Genomic DNA, 16,584 nt, shown 5'->3' on the forward strand with positions numbered 1-16,584 from the left:
CAGAAATAGATAAAAGAGAATGCCTGAAGCTGTGGAGCCAGAGAAGACTGTGCACACTTCTCTCTGCGTTCATCCCTCAGCAGCACAGCTCTGTTGGTCTTCCTGCTCTCCTCAACACCTCTTGGAAGAAACAGCCATGTCTCGGCAGTCGATCTGCAGAAGCTTTGGAGGCGGAAGCAAAAGGGGATACAGCTCTTGCTCTGCCATTGGTGGTGGCTTCGGAGGAAGCGGGGGCAGAAGCAGGATCAGCTATAGCTCGTTCTCCACGTCCAGGGGAATTGGAGGCGGTGGATATTGTGGAGGTTTTAGCAGCAGGAGCCTCCACAACCTGGGTGGCAGCGGAAGAATTTCCATGGGTGGCTCTTATGGCGGTGGATACGGATGTAGAATTGGTGGCTTTGGTGGAGGCTATGGAGGAGGATTTGGCAGCATTGGAGGAGGTATCATTGGTGGAGGAATAGGCAGCTTTGGTGGTCCTGTGAGAGGTGGTCCTGGGTTCCCTGCAGGCATCCAACCGGTGCAGGTTGACCCAACCCTCCTGCGGCCAGTCCATGTTGACATTGATCCTCAGATCCAACAAGTGAAGTGCCAGGAGAAGGAACAGATCAAGACCCTTAACAATCAGTTTGCCTCTTTCATTGACAAGGTGAGAGGCTGGAACTGTATTTTCTTGGGATGGGTACTCTGAGGAACTTTCCTGTGCTGTGGAGAGGGAAATTCTGTCCTTCTCAGCTCAGTGTTGGCAGGTCTGGAAGGCTGGCAGTGCTATCACTGAGTCTTCCTAAGAAAATGTAAAAATTTTACATCCACAGGGAAAAAAAAAGACTTTCTCTAGGTTTGGTTGGTCCAAATTCGTCTTAGCTTTTCTCTGTAGTGTTCTCTGTGCAGTCAGGCCAAAGTGATCATGATATACTTGGTTATAATAAGCAGTTCTATAAGTCTGCACTTTCTGAAGGATAGTTTCTTCTTGAGAAACTTAGAATGTAGGAATGAACTTTCAATTCATTCCTGACTGTTCCTTATCTAAGTTCAAGTACAGATGAGTATTCTTTAGACTGTCTGCACCGGCAGAACACTGATTATAAAAGTGCTTTGTCTTTTTTTAAATATTGGACATATATATAAATACTTACTGTATCTGATAAGAGGAACATTCTCTGCTACTGAAACATATGGGATTTCATTCATTGGAAGGTGAAAAATGAACTGATTCTTCTGCAGATTAATGTGGGTCAAAATTCCCAATTGGAAATGATAATAATCTGCAAACCTGGAATGTAATCAATCCAAAAGATAATCAAAAATGGAATCAGAAATGTAGGAGGAGAAAAGAGGACAAATGCAAGGATATATGAAAAACAACGACAAAGAATGGAGGAATCTTCCTCTTGGAAAACTGTCTTTGAACTAGCTATGGTCCTGTTGGGGATTCGGTAAATGATTCCCTTGCTGTCCCAAATAATTGGGAGGTATGACTAGTGTGATGTCTCCCCTGGTGAACATCTCACACGCACCTCTGTGGGCTTTCAGGTCCGTTTCCTGGAGCAACAGAACAAGGTCCTCTCCACCAAGTGGGAGCTCCTCCAGCAGCAAGGGCCTTCAGGGCCGAGGAAGAACCTCGATGTCATCTTTGAAAATTACATCCAGAACCTGAGGAGGAAGCTGGAATCTCTCCTGTCACAGAGGGGACAGTTGGAGTCAGAGCTGCAGAACATGCGGCAGTACGTGGAGGAGTACAAAACCAAGTAAGTGCACCCTCAGCCAGGAGAGCTGAGCCAGCTGGGAGATGTCCACACTGTCTTCCCTGTGCTCTGGAGCCCGTTAGAAGTGGGACCGTGGTATCCACAGAGGCAAGGGGGGTTCCACCGCTTGGCTGAGGAACAGTCCAAGAGACTCGTCTCATCTTGTCCCCTTCAACAGGTACGAAGACGAAATCAACAGGCGCACCGCTGCTGAGAACGAGTTTGTGGTGCTCAAGAAGGTGAGTCACAGAGGCACCAGGAGAGAGGGAGTGGGGGGGGGACAGGCTACAAAGACATAGGAAGAGGCAGCAGCAGGACAGGCAGCTTCCAACAGGAGGCATTGGCTGCCAACGGCTCTTGTGGGATGGGAGGAATCTGTTGTCCACCTGCGTGATCTTTCCTTTAGGATGTGGACTGTGCCTACATGACTAAAGTAGAGTTGGAAGCCAAGGTGGGAGCTCTGACCGACGAAATCAACTTCCTGAGGAACATCTACGAGGAGGTAAGAGCTCCCCCTTCCCCTGGGCTGGCTGGAGTTGCAAAGGAGGTGTGTGGTGGCCAAAGACATGGAGGGTGGACGGGGTGGCCATCCGGGTTTGGGCTTGAGAGTCACTTGGGCTGCCTGTCTTGGTTGTAGGAACTGTCTCAGATGCAGACAATCAGCCGGGACTTGTCCGTGGTGGTGTCTATGGACAACAACCGTCACCTGGATTTGGACAGCATCATCGAGGACGTCAGGCGCCAGTATGAGCAGATTGCGCAGAACAGCCGGGCTGAAGCTGAGGCCTGGTACCAGAGCCGGGTGAGTTGGGAAGCGGTCAGGGCTCCTGGGACAGTCTCTGCTGATGGCTGCCTTCCTTGCCGCAGAGCAGGGGAACCACGCGAGTCCTGGGTCTGTTGTGTCACTGACGGGTTGTCTTGTCTCCACGCTGTCAGTACGAAGAGCTGCAGAGCACTGCTGGAAGGCATGGGGACAGCCTCCGCAACACCAAGATAGAGATCCAGGAGTTGACCAGGAACATCCAGAGGCTGCGGGCTGAGATTGAGAACGTGAAGAAGCAGGTAGGGGTTCCTCAGCATCTCGCTGGGGAATGGCATGAGGCCGGGTCATGAAGGAGCTGGGTGGTGTGCTAAGGAGAGGGTGAGGGCAAGGCAGTCGCTGAAATTCAGGTCCTTTGCAGGAGATTGACAGTTCCTCCCTGTTTTGCGTCGAGTTCGTGCCCCGAGGGCTGCTCTGGCACAGGGTGTGCAGATGGGAACTGAGAAACTGCTTTTCTTTTTGCTTCCTCAGAACCAGCAGCTGCAGGCAGCTATTGCCGAGGCCGAGGAGCGGGGTGAGATGGCCCTGAAGGACGCCAGGAGGAAACTGGAAGAGCTGGAATGTGCCCTGAACAAAGACAAGGAGGAGCTGGCTCGCTTGCTGAAGGAGTACCAGGAGCTGCTGAACACCAAGATTGCCCTGGACGTGGAGATTGCCATGTACAGGAAGCTGCTGGAGGGAGAGGAGAACAGGTGAGACCCGCTGTCAGGTCGGCCTGGCATAGCTACTGTCTCTCCTTGGTACAGACTGAGGTTCAGTCACCTCTCAGAACCCAAGTAAAGCTGGAGTCTGATTTACCACCTTCTTTTCCCCAAGTGTTTAGACCTGAAACAGAAACAAGTTCCCCACAGGGAATATTTCTCTGTGTTCTTGATTGATTTAAATGGAACAGGAAATAAAAGGGGCACTTGGGAAATTGCACCGAGCTTAATTACTTTCTATTATAGTATAATTACAACTTGTGTTCGTTTCCCTACACAGGCTCTGTGGAGATAACCCATCCAATGTAAATGTCTGTAAGTATCTGTCCACCACCTTATCTGCAGAATGGCTTTTGCCCTGGGTTTCGTGAGGGTTCCCAGGCTGTCTCTTGATGCATGGTCAGCCTGTCCTTCTCTTGCAGCTGTGGTAGGCAGAACCACCATTGGTGGAGGCAGAGTTGGTGGCTTTGGAGCCGGCAGTGGCCTGGGAGGAGGAGTATGTGTGGTCGGAGGAGGAAACATCGTTGGAGGCAACTGCGGTGTGGGAGGAGGAATCCTCAGCGGTGGCTTCTCTTCTGGGAGTGGAAGAGTGTGCAGCTCCGGAGGTGGCAACTTCGTTGCAGGGGGTGGATCCTCTTCTGTGCGGAGATGTGTCACAACTACAACGGTCAAATCTTCAGGTGTAAAATACTGAGCCCTGACCTCAGTCCCTCCAAGGAAAGCAGCATCTCCCACCTCCAGCCAGCAGCACAGCCCCTTCCATCCAGCACCAGCATCCAGCAAGGAAATGAACTGTTTCCCACATCGCTCATAACTTCCCCCAATCACCCAGCCCAAGGGGAGATCTGCAGCGAAACACCGTCCTTTTCGCAGAGCCTGGCTCCTCTCTGAGTTCCACCAGTCTCCACAGGTGAAAGACCTCCCTTGTGGGCACCAGGGACTGCAGAGCTTTTCCAAGCATCTCATGCAGTGCTGCTCCGGCTGAGGAGGAGTGTGTATAAAGCTGCTCTCCTTTCACTTTTTAAGGTCTTTGTTTCAATGGCCGTGTTTTCCTCGCAACTTCTGTGTGTCCTGCATGTTGCCCACATGCTTGTTTCAGCTATATCGGGAATTCATGTAAGCAGAAGAAACGTGATAATGTCTCATAGTCAGATTTAGGAGTGAGAAATATCTCTCTAGAGATATCCACCTTCCCTTGGTGGAGTAATTTGGCAGCTTTAATATTTTGTAGGTTCCTTTCCCTCATCTCCTTCACACCTGATGTATGTAAGGCCTTATTGCAAACTTTCTGTTGCATGAACCCTACAGCATGGTTGCTTTCTACCAGCACCCCTTTCCTCTGAGTTCTTTCATTACCAATAAATTGCAGACAAATGAAAAGATGTCATTGTGTTGTCTTATCACTTCATGGCTCCCAAAGGAGGGAAAACATGCTTTGTTCTTCACTGCAAGGAACAGCAATGCCTGCGGTGCTCTGTCCTGCAGTGAAAATCATAGAGCGCCATGAACTGCCCAGCTGAGGTAAGGAGGAGGAAGATGGCCCTTCTCCCTCCTCTTAGGAGGTGCCATCTTGCTCCTCCACAGCAGACTCCCCATCTCTCTGTGGGGTGGGAGAGCCACGGCTGTGAGGATCATGGCATGGGAGGGGACATGTAATGACAGCCTGGTGGCCATGAGGTGGGGGGCTTGCACTCATCCCAGTGATGGCAGGATGAGATGTCCAGCCCTTGGTTGATGTACACCTCGGGAGCAAGGCAGGCAGGGCCACCAGTGGGAACACTGTGGTTGGGACATGGCAATGAATGGCAGCAGTTGGTACGTGGTGGTCTGAATCTGATGGGTTGAACACGGTGGTCTGAACAGGGCAGTTATGGCAGTTGGACTGGGGTAGTTTGACCACTGCTGTTGGGATGTGGTGGTTTGAATGTGGCCACTGGGATGTGGCAGTGAGCGCCAGTCCTCTGCACAGCTGTCACCCCAAGAGGACACGCAGCCAACCTGTCACTGTCACCGAACGGCTCAGCCCTGATGGTGCCTGGAGCTCCCGCCCAGGTGCCCCGGCGGCCTCAATGGGTGTGGACTCCAGCGGTGAGCAGTTGATGTGCTGATGCAGAGCGGTTGGTCTCCATGCTTGGCTGGCACAAGGGCAAGCAGCACCATCTGCCTGATGAGCAGGGCTCTCACACGGGCACCAGTGCCTCCTACGAGAGCGGTGTGAAGGCCTGAAGTCACTGTGTGGATGCAAATTACTCATGAAAAAAAGCAGCTTGAAAGTATGAGACACAGACTCAAACCTGCTATTCTACCTCCAGATTGCCCAGCCAGGGTAGTCATTAGCCGTCTCTAAATAACATCCCTTTGCAACCAAATTAATTTGATTAAGGCTTGGCTGGATTCGTCTCCAGCTCTGGGAGGAGCAAGAGCTGGACCAGCAGGTGAATCAGCCCTGACGGTCCTGCAGTGTGCGCATTGTCCTGGTGCAGGCTCAGCGTCTGTCCGATCAAAGTGTGGAAACAGAGAAGATCTGCATCGCAGAGTCCTTGTCATCTAAATGAGCAAAGCAAACGAGGAAGAAATGATAGTTCTTATCTGAGCTAGTGCGGCTGTTGTGTCTCTTTTCTTTTTTAAGCCCAAAATACTCTTTGAGCTGACATACCTGATGTTTTAATCTGATGTTCATACCAGGCTATAACACGTCTTAGTCTCTTGTTTCCATAAACAATTACTTTCCTGTTTCTAAAATTTATAGGTTGGGATGGGAGAGACCAAGATGTCATCTCGTACTTCCATGTCCCAGTGCGGAGTCCAAGGATGGGTACAGACCAAGATGGTGCAAAGCCCTAGAGCATTCCCGGGGATTTCCTTGGGAGGGTGGCAGAGAGGGTGAAGATCATCGGTGTGTTGAAACCAGGAAGCCAAGGATGCAGGCTTTGTCGTGCAGAAAACCACAGGCTCTTTAAAAGTTCCCTGAGTTTCTCCTGGAGACGGGCCAGGGGTTTATCTTTCCCATCTGCTGTGCTCATGAAAAAGGGAGTAATGCTAATTGCTCAAGTGCATCATGCTTGAATGAAAGATCGTAACAGCCCAGTGACTGGGCTCCCCTTCATCTGCTCCACGGGTCACTGTGCTGGCTGCTAGCTCCGGTGTGAGAGCAGATCAGTATTTGCAGCAAAGGGGCCTGTTTTTCTTAAAATGAGTGGATTTACTTGTGAAACAGCCTCAGCGTGACCAAGTAATGATACGTCTTCAATATCTTTTGGTAGAGCTGTTGCCATTTTGGACATAGAGGATGAAAAGTATAGAATAAATATATTTTTTTGTTGGTTTGTAAGTTCTGGTTTCCTACAGCGAAGGGCATGTGCTGTCTGTACTAGTATAAAACCTGTCCCCGAGAGTCTCCTGTGGGCTGTCCTTAGGTGCTCACAAGAACCTGCCTGCATTTTCAGATCATTTTTAGCTTGCAAAATGAGATAGCAAATGTCTTACTCAGTGTTTACCACAGAGCCTCCATCACTACATCTGAATAACGTAGGGTTGTGAGATACAGTCTGGGATTGCCAGCCTCTCCAGTCACCAGCTGGCTTAGTACAAGACCACTGGTGGGCAGATGCCCTGCAGCCCAGAGGACAGTTAGGTCCAAGCTGTGGGACTCAGGGTGCTCTTCCTTCCACCAGGCATTGCTGAAGTGGGACAGGAAGGAGACCTCACCCTCAACAAAGCCAAAAGCAAACTGGATGAAATCTGCAGAGCCTTCAGTGGAGCCAAAGAGGAGCTTGGCCATGTGCTGAAGAAATATCAGGACTTGAGTGTGAAGATAGCCCATAGACTGCCACGTGCAGGAAGCTGCTGGAAGGAGAGGAGAGCAGGCAGATGTCTATCACAGAACCTCGTTCAGTGTCGGAGTGAGTGGTGCAATATTCTTTGCATTAGAGCATGAAAAGAAATATAATAGCTGCAATATTTTATGAGCTGACTGGGGAATGAATCCAGGTGGCATTAAATTGGCTGTAATTAGAGCTGTAATGAGTTCTTAATTGTTACTAATCGTGTATATTATGGGAGGGCCTCAGAAGGTATCAAGATTGCTTCCCTCGGGTTGGTCACTGTGCAAATATGGAGAGGACTCACCCACTCTGTAGCTGTATCGGATATGAACAGCTGGTAAGCAGGAAACCTTTGCTTTTATGAGTGGCACTGCTTTGCTGAAAGGATAGGAACATCGTCTCCAGAGAGATAATCTGCCTTTGCACCCTTGATACTGTTATTTACGTGGCACTTATCTCCTGAGCAGCTGGAGTCCTTCACCTCCTGAAGGATGGGATGTTCAGGGCAATGGGACTGAGGTGCAGAGAGGTTATAGGAGGTTAAATGCAGAAACCGGCATCCCTTGCTATCTTATTTACACTTCAAACAGCAACAGCAACGCACCCGGCTCACTCCTCTCCGACTTGACTTGTCTAAGTTCAAAACTAGCTCAAATAATCACTGGAAAACCCATCGACCTTCTCGAAAGAGACTGAAGTCAGCATGTCATGAAAGCAGCAATAACCACCAAATATCTGGGCTTGGGAGGAGATTTAAAACCCAACGGTCACAGACCTGAAAGCTTCTGTGAGCAAACACATTGACAAACACACCTAAAAGTATGCAGCTATGAAAGAACCCTAGCTGAGGAGCAAAGTGGAGCTCTTCCGCTTGCTTTTGCAAGCTGTGCTCCTGTTCTTTTCTTCTAGGTGCAAAACCACCTCCCTCCATGCCTCTTGGGATCCTGGCTGCTCTTGTCTTGGGTTCCTTGTGAGGGAAACTGGTTCTGTTGTCAGTGTCCAGAGATGCCTTGTGCCAGTGGGGCGAATCTTGCTGACCGGCTTACTGGGATCCAAAGAAGTCACAGAATCACAGAATCACAGAATAGTAGGGGTTGGAAGGGACCTCTGTGGGTCATCTAGTCCAACCCTCCTGCTGAAGGAGGGTCACCTACAGCAGGCTGCACAGGACCTTGTCCAGGCGGGTCTTGAATATCTCCAGAGAAGGAGACTCCACAACCTCCCTGGGCAGCCTGTTCTAGTGCTCCGTCACCCTCAGAGGGAAGAAGTTCTTCCTCATGTTCAGACGGAAAGTCCACGTCCCAGAGCATTGACTAGGGCCTTGCAGGAGAATTTGGGCTCTTCACCTCAGTTAATATTCACCCGAACTTTGACTGTACAGATTGTGCCAACTGTCAAGCGCCTTTCACGCCAGCCCTTCTTCCTGTTTGATGTCAGCCCTGTTTCTCTGTGAGTGCTCAATGAACTGCAAGCAAATCCCACGCTGCTCCCGTGTTATGTGTCTCTGAACAAAACACCTGCTCCCACACAGCCAGGTGACCTGGAGAGGTATGCCAGTGGAAGTGGTGCACCTCCAGCTCCCTCCTGGCCCCATTTCATCCAGTGCTTTCTCAGCTAAAACTGGGACAGGTAGAGCAGGATATGCAGAACTTACGGCAACCATATCATCTGTGCCTGGTGCTGACAGTGACCCTTCCTCCTCTTCTTCCTCACCCCTGCTCTGGCTTGGATGTTGGTGCTTCTCTGCCCTTCATCTTCCTCCCACACTCACTGGCTCTGCCCTAAAAATGGGCTGATGTTCCTTTAGGTTTACACTCACAACCCCAAAAGTCCACATTTTCTGACTAGCTCTATTGCTGGTGCCCATCAGGCCTAGCTGAAAGTCTACATGGCACGACATGGCAAGACATGGCACGACATGGCATGACATGGCATGACATGGCATGGCATGGCATGGCATGACATGGCATGGCAGCATCCACTCTTAACTAGAAGCATGGGTTGGAGCAAGTCTGCATCTCCCATAGCCTGGGGACCAAGGCTTGCTCTGCAAACTGATGAAGATAGGGTAGACATGGCCACAAGATGCCACCTGAGGGCTTGCAGCCTGTGCAAGGGACACTGCCCTCTTCTCGCACACACCTGAACTTGCTCTTGTCCTTCAGGTCAGTGACAAATTGACTTTCCCATAAATTATGGGTCAGGCTGAGATGTAAATTTCAGGCTGTGTGGAAAACCACTACCTAAAGGAAGGACCAGCTGCATTCTTCGTGCAGTCATCGCTCACAAGTGACAGCCTGATGAGAGATGAAAGGACAAGTGGCGTGTTGCATTTGCCAATAACTGTGTTTGCGGCAGATCTGTTGGAGCTACAGGTTCTCTGCCTTGCCTGATCTTTAAAGGGTTTGCTATGGGGTCAGAATCAATGGAAACGGGAACCAGTCCTTGTCTCAGACTTGGATAGCCACTTCATACCGGTCCTGGAGGCCCCCAGAGCAGCCTCCCTTCCTCCTCTCCCACAAAACCACTCTCTGAATTCCCTAGAATAAGTTATCTGATTTTACTGTGCCTGTGCAGGTGTCTGAAGTCTGCTGGAGTAAAGGCTGGGCTGGCAGCCAAGGAACCAAGCCCTTCAGCTGGCTTGCATCCTTTGCTTTCCACCTCTCCGACCAAGCCCAGTTCCTTGCAGACACATAAAGAGGAAATACCCTGATACTCTGTTAGAAGGTCTGGTTTTGTGCCCCAGCCTTGTCCAGCTGAAGTAAAGCAGCTGAACAAGAGCAAGGGTGGCTCTGGTATGGTCAGACCTGCCAGCAGCACAGCTTGCTTGGGAGTTCTCAGGCTGAGAAAGAAAAGGCTTCTGTGGCTCTGTGGTAGAAATCTCGCCAGCAACGGTGGGAATAGAAGTGTTTCCAACAGGTTGGAAGTTCTCAGCTGGGAAGGTGCTTTTGTTTTGAGTGCTCCTAAGGTGGTGCAGCAAATCTATTTGGTGAAAATAGGCTATTTGTTGGAAAAAGATATGCTAGTTCCCCTCCATCATACCTGCTGGCATCCAGGGAGTCACCCTGAACCAAGACCTCCTGGCACTCCTCAGTCTAGGTGCTGGCCCCAAGGTCTCCAGAAATGCTGGAGAAAGTGCAAACCAAGATCCTCAAGAAAAACATTGCCTCCTTTGTTCTCAAGGCAGGAGTTGTTATTTTTTGGCTGTTACACTTGTAAAGACTTCTGTGGGATATGGCATTCAGGGGCAGGTAGCTAGGTCTCTTTTCTGGAACATTAGGTAGGAAAATTGGTCCTTGGACAGGGTAATTTATCTCAAGCTTAGATCTGACAGGCTGTGATGGCTGAGGTCACCCGCATCAGGCTACCAAAGCACCGGTAAATGCGCTGGGCTACGTCAGGCTCTGGGCGTCGCTGGGCCATGCTGAGGGCTCAGTGGTTATTTTAACACCGAGCTGTGCTCTGGGGGTTTTTTTATAGATTGTGCTGAGTACCACTAGAGGGCTCAGAAAAGATTTTAAACGCTTAAAAGGTAGATCTAAATTACTCTTTACTGCGAAGTGTTAGCAGTCTAGCTGCAGCAGGAGAGAGCCAGCACGCTGCCTGTGACTCCAGAGGGGTTTTGGTGGCAATGTGTGAATGGTTTTGTTTGTACAGCACCTAGCATGGACGATTGATGGCTCCAGCTGAGGTTTCCAGTCACAATAAATAACTATATTTAAAAGTTTTGTGTATTGTTGACTACTTCTGGCATGGGAAGGATTGAAATTAGCGTGATTTTTGGGCAAGAGTATGACTGTTTGAGTGACAGGGCTACTTCTTGCAGTCTGCAGCTTGCTTGGCTCCTCCCAGCAGCGGCATGCCTCCACCGGTCGCTCCAGTCTGCGACTCTGCTGCTGTTCCTGCGGACTGGCATTCTTCTGCCTTGGCGAGCAAAATGCAGCTGCAGGCCAGCGTGGAAATGGCTGATGGATGAGACAATCCCCAAGACACTCCAGTCCCAGCCATCTTGGGCCGTGTGGCAACACTGATAATTTCCTGCTGATGTGGCCAAGAGTTGCAGTGTGTCCCCTGACAGAGCTGAGCACTCTGCACGTTTTCATTCTTCTTCCCCAAACCAGAGGATGAACGTGGACCTGGGAGAATTTCCTTGCTGCAAGACAACTTTGATGAGTGGGCAGCTCATCACGGGTTCCTCTTCAGCTGTCAGGACTGCCTGTGTTCTTCATTTGAAATGCCTCACCCCTCCACCACGATTTGAGCCGCAGTGTCTGAAGGTTGTGAGTGATCAAACCAGCCTCAATGGATTTTATGATACTCTCCCACCTGAGACAAACCACACCAAATGTTGCCCTATGAAGCTTCCCCTAAATCCTACAGTCTTATATTTTCTGCAGAAATAGCAACACTGGTGTCGTGCGCTGGTGTGACAAGTACTGCTGCAGTGCAGCCTGCGCCTCTGAGCAAGCTACTTCCATCACCAGCTCTTCCCTGAGATCCATCACCAGCATGTCAACAGATCCCCTGGGCCAGGAGACGGGCAGCCAAACCCCAGACAGCTTTTCCAGCTTCGAAACGTGGTACCCTGAATCGCTGTCCCATGGCCAGTGCCATGCACTAGCAGGCATGCCATGTGCGTGGTCCTGCAGAGTGTGGGTGGGAGGCGATGGCCTCCTGCCCTCCCCAGGCCCATCGCTCCACTGGCTCTGAGGTGACCTCCGCAAGCTGTGCCCAACCGACCAGGCAAAACCTGCCGGCCCAGACCTGAGTGGAGCTCTGTGGCTGTGCTCCAAAAGCAATCAGACACTGTTCTGGCACGCAGCAAGAGTGAGGTGGCTGCTGGTCTCATCTTCTTTGGAAAAAGGTGAATTAAGGGCTCGGCTGGCAAACTACGTTGTGCAGTTGCTGTTGTGAACTGGAGCCTCTAACTAGGAGATGCTGTGAGATAGGAATGAAGTGATTCACTGGGACAGCACCAGGTCCTGAGTTTTGGACACTGTATGGCCTCGGTGTCTGGTTAAAGAAGTGTGCGCATGGGACGGGGACAAAGCTAGCATGATGCGATGGCGCTTCCAGTGACAGTACCATTTATGATGGTCTAAAGTGCTCCTTAAAGTAAGGTATCTCATGATGCCACAGGTCTGTTGAGAGGATGAATGCTGGGGAACCTTGTACCTACGTGTCAAACTCATTTGCTCGTTCTTGTCACTTCTGCCACCAGTCAGACCATTGCAGACCCAGGAGAGACTGGTGGAAAGTGGGTTGTCTGAAACTGCGGACACGCACAATATACCTGGCAGAAGCCCTCTAAAGGAAGAGTCCTCTCGGCTGAGAAATGCTGTTCTTTAAAATACATTATCTGTAAGGTCGTGCTAAAAGAGACTTTGTCCAACTTTGCTATGACATGGGGAAAGAAAGGTACCTTGAAGGATGGCTTCTCCAGAGAGGAAATCGCCTTCAGGAGGTGGTGGTCTCTCTTCACCAGCTCTGCAAAGAGCCCAAATGGCTAGAGGAGCCAAGATCCTTACCGTCAGAGTTGGGCATCACTTGACTTTCTTAAGACCCTTCGCTTGCTGGGCAGGAGGCCTAGTCTGAGAAGAACCAAAGTTCTGGTGGTTTCTGTGTGGCTTGACCTTTTCCCCACCTGTTTTGTTGTCCTGCGAATGCTGTTGTTGCTGCTGCAGACCTAATGATAGCAACTGAGGTTCCAATAAGTCAAAAGAGTGATTTACTCAATTGATCACAAAGTCTGACCTTGATTGGACCAATTATCAGCTCTAAGCCAATTGGGATGCCAGCCCAGGTGGTACGTAAGTGCGACTGGGTGTGGTGAACTTTCCAGATCTAATGACACTGCCCAGAGAAGGCAGCACTGGGATTCACTTCTTCTGTGGGCAGGTAATCATGTTGTTTACCGGATTCTGAACATCTGCCAGAATTATTTCCAGCTGTTTCAACTTCCTGTGGGAAGGACTGTAATTAAAATTGTTCTCATTTATAAACAGTGTCTTCTGATGCTTTTCACAGCCCTCTTAGCATGTTCTCTACCTTTACTCTTTGGCCAACTGAGCTATTGATTCCCTGTCTACCTAGGAAAGACTGATCCACCGAGCGTGAAAGGCTTTTCTTGTGTTTCCTGAAATTTTGTAAAAGTGGAAAGGACCGCTGGGATGTTTCATGCCTTTGAGTGCTAAAAGAAACCTTGCAAACTGGGGTACGTGGCTCTGCTGACTGGGTTGAACCTGGCGCAGGAAAGGCCAGCCTCTCCATCCCCCTCCATGGCCTCGGCAGCTCAGGTGTGGTGAGACCAAACCCGCCATTCACGGCTACCTGTTGCTGCTCGTGGCCGAACCGGACCGGGTCAAGCTGCTCATCCTGGGGTCCTCCTAGAAGCCGTACCCAAAGTCTCGAACTCTTAGACCATTCCTCTGAGCACTGATCACTGGTGTCAGCTACTGAAGTTTCAGCAACTCCCTTTGCTTAGTCCCGTTTAGCTCGTGACCATGAAGCTGCCCTAATGTTACTCCTCTATTTATATCTCAGCTGACATGTACATTGATTATTTTCTACGTGCAGCTGCTCCCCAGCAGAAAAAAAATCATGATTTCTCGTGACACCTGGAGCATTTAACTTACAGTTCAACCCAGTTTCCTCTTCATCCTCATTTTTCTTTTTTTTTTTCCTTCTGCATATCTACCCTCCTCCTGAAACCCTCTGGAGATTTCATCTCTGCCTTCCTCCAGCACCACACGCCCCAGCTCAAGGGCATCAGCTGCAGGTTTGCTATGTGTGGAGGAACCAGGACCTGCTCGCCTTGAAGAGATCTCAGGCATCAGAGAGCACAGTATTTTGCATTAGGTTAGCCAATAAAGTCAAAAAAGTAGTAAGCTTCTACTTCATCCACTCACTGTAGTTGTTAATAATAACAGCAATAGAAAAATTACCTCACTATTTTCACACATTATATTAAATTGATGCTTTACGTTCTTGTAGGGGAAATAAGAGATTAACAGATGTCATAATTCTGATTTTTATTTTCTGAATAGATAATTTAATATTATAGGTGGTTACAAGTAAATTATTGACTTGTTTACCTTCCTTTTAACCCAGAATAATTAGCCTTTTGTAAAAATATACATTAGTCATCTGTTAACGGGATTGCAAGGTAGAAGAATACCTGCTGCTCCAGATCTAAGACTAGAATCAAGCTTTAACACAGCCCACCCCTCTCCACACTCCAAGTGTCTCGAACAGGCAAGATCAAGATGGCAAGTGACCTACTCCTAGCAGAAGGGGACCTGCCCTGCACTGGGTAAAATTCATCGAATCATAGAATAGCTTGGGATGGAAGGGACCTTACAGATCATCTCATTCCAACCCCCGATGCCCAGGGCAGGAATGCCTTCCACCAGACCAGGGTGCTCAAAGCCCCATCCAGCCTGGCCTTGAGCCCTGCCAGGGAGGGGGCAGCCACAGCTGCTCTGGGCAACCTGGGCCAGGGTCTCACCACCCGCAGCGTAAAGATTTTATTTCTTATATCCCATCTAAACCTACCCTCTTTCAGTTTAAAGCCCTTACCCCTTGTCCTATCACTACATGCCCTACCAAACTCTGGCTTTCTCAAGTTCAAAGGTCCCATCTAAAGCCATCACGCAGGCTCCCTGCTCAGTCAAGGAGAGAGGTGGGCAGCTCCAGGGGCAGCTCTCCTTGCTCCTCACAGGCTTTCCACCACTTCCCACTCCATGTTTCCCTAGCTTGCCTCACTGTCACTGTACTTGTGAACTGAGCACTTGGTTCCAACCTCTTACAGGTTATCTGGGCTGCCCCTGACTTCTTGGTCTCCACTGCATTCTACCTGCTGACCTTCCTCCACCCAAAAAGAAATCACTCACATCCAGCCAGAGATGCAGTTTTGCATCTTACCATCCGAAATGCTGTGGTCCACTGGTCATTTCCTTACATCCCTATTATGGAGCAGCTCTTGACAGAGAAGCCAACGACAGGTACCGTGCCAAGTCCCTCCTTACCTGTCCATTGAGCTCACCCCCTCACTTGTGATCCACCCTGGTCCTTTGCAATCCAGCCACAGGATTTCCACAAAGTCCTTCTGTTTATTGAAGACAAGAGAACATTTGATCCCCCAAGAAGCATTCCCAACCAGCTGAACTCAGTACCCACTTACATCAGTCTACGCAGGACAAAGCCCTCCCATCTTAGGGGCTTCCCAGACCCCCGTCTAATTACAGTTTCCTCATCAGGAAGTTTCACTCTTTTATCATGAAGAGTTGACAACTCATATAATTCTGAACATGCCCTGATATGGGGCACTTTTTCTGTGGTCTAACAGCAATTTTCAGCCTCACTCAGGTGTAGATCTGGGTGAGAGAAACTCCGTCTGATCTCCACGTACCATAGATCACACATGTGGGATCATATTCCTGCTCCCACCTTGAAGTGTTTGTATAATTAGTACAATATATTCTTGCAGGCAGGGTGCTGTCCAGGCTGGAGAACCTAAAAATTAAAGTAGCATAAACCTTTCATAGAACACCAGCATTTCACCTTTTTCTGCCATTATAAGGTTTTTGACATTTCTCTTCCTCTTCTTCTAGCCCCAGAATCTCTCACTGCCTTCGTCAGCCACAGAAAAAGGTTGTCGTTAGTCCCTGTGAGGGGAGGTGGGAGAAAAAGAAAGTCTGTGGGACGAAAGGCATTCTTATCAGCGTGTCTGTGTGATCTCAGTTCCATTTTCTAAGTGACTTAGGGCCCTGCTTATGCAGGTATTTAGGCAACCAGTGATCCAGATCTACTATTGCAGTCCTATGTGTGCTTATCTATCTATCTGGAAAGCTATTAAATGTAAGTACTGTATTTTTTAATGTACTACTGTACTACCCTGCTGTGTGTCCACTGAACCCGTGCGCAGGAGTTATTTAACAGCAATAAGTACATTATCGTACTCATTTGTCTACCCTCTGCTCTGCCAGTGTGGCTTGTAAAGATCACTAATTTACGCTCGGCAGTGATGAAAAGCAGCCAGAGCTTTGTTCTGAGATGTCTGCAGGATTTTCACAGAACCCCAGCATGGCAGGGGTTGGAAGTGACCTCTGGGGATCCCCCAGCCCAACCCCCTGCCCAAACAGGGTCACCCAGAGCAGGCTGCACTGGACCGTGTCCAGGCGTGTCTGGAATATCTCCAGAGAAGGAGACTCCACAACCTCCCTGGGCAGCCTGGGCCAGGGCTCCGTCACCCTCAGAGGGAAGAAGTTCTTCCTCGTGTTCAGCTGGAACTTCTTCTGCTCCAGTTTGTGCCCGTTGCCCCTTGTCCTGTTGCTGGGCACCACTGGAAAGAGTCTGGCCCCGTCCTCCTGACCCCCACCCTGCAGATATTTATAAGCATTTATTAGGTCCCCTCTCAGCCTTCTCTTCTCCAGGCTGAACAAGTCCAGCTCCCTCAGCCTTCCTCGTAGGAGAGATGCTCCAGTCCCCTCCTCATC

At 49.7% G+C, this 16,584-nt stretch overlaps 1 protein-coding gene across 1 annotated transcript; it reads left to right on the top strand.

Annotated features, from left to right (window-relative positions):
- The first annotated feature begins 121 nt into the window (after positions 1-121).
- LOC104338540 (keratin, type II cytoskeletal 6C-like) lies at positions 122-3,957 on the top strand. Its single transcript, XM_075445562.1, has 9 exons — positions 122-646; positions 1,531-1,745; positions 1,921-1,981; positions 2,149-2,244; positions 2,380-2,544; positions 2,679-2,804; positions 3,034-3,254; positions 3,544-3,578; positions 3,686-3,957. Exons 1-9 carry the CDS (start codon positions 137-139, stop codon positions 3,955-3,957), a joined length of 1,701 nt encoding a protein of 566 aa, XP_075301677.1. The 5' UTR covers positions 122-136.
- Positions 3,958-16,584: the final 12,627 nt, after the last annotated feature.

This window comes from Opisthocomus hoazin, chromosome 32, assembly GCF_030867145.1.
Source record: "Opisthocomus hoazin isolate bOpiHoa1 chromosome 32, bOpiHoa1.hap1, whole genome shotgun sequence".
Lineage (NCBI taxonomy): Eukaryota > Metazoa > Chordata > Aves > Opisthocomiformes > Opisthocomidae > Opisthocomus > Opisthocomus hoazin.

What these genes read in the sequence shown, in the direction of transcription:
- LOC104338540 (XM_075445562.1), top strand. Translation starts at nt 137, where the DNA reads ATGTCTCGGCAGTCGATCTGCAGAAGCTTTGGAGGCGGAAGCAAAAGG. An exon ending in GTGGAGGAGTACAAAACCAA is followed by an intron (nt 1,746 to 1,920) that starts GTAAGTGCACCC and finishes CCCCTTCAACAG; the next exon opens with GTACGAAGACGAAATCAACA. An exon ending in AGTTTGTGGTGCTCAAGAAG is followed by an intron (nt 1,982 to 2,148) that starts GTGAGTCACAGA and finishes TCTTTCCTTTAG; the next exon opens with GATGTGGACTGTGCCTACAT.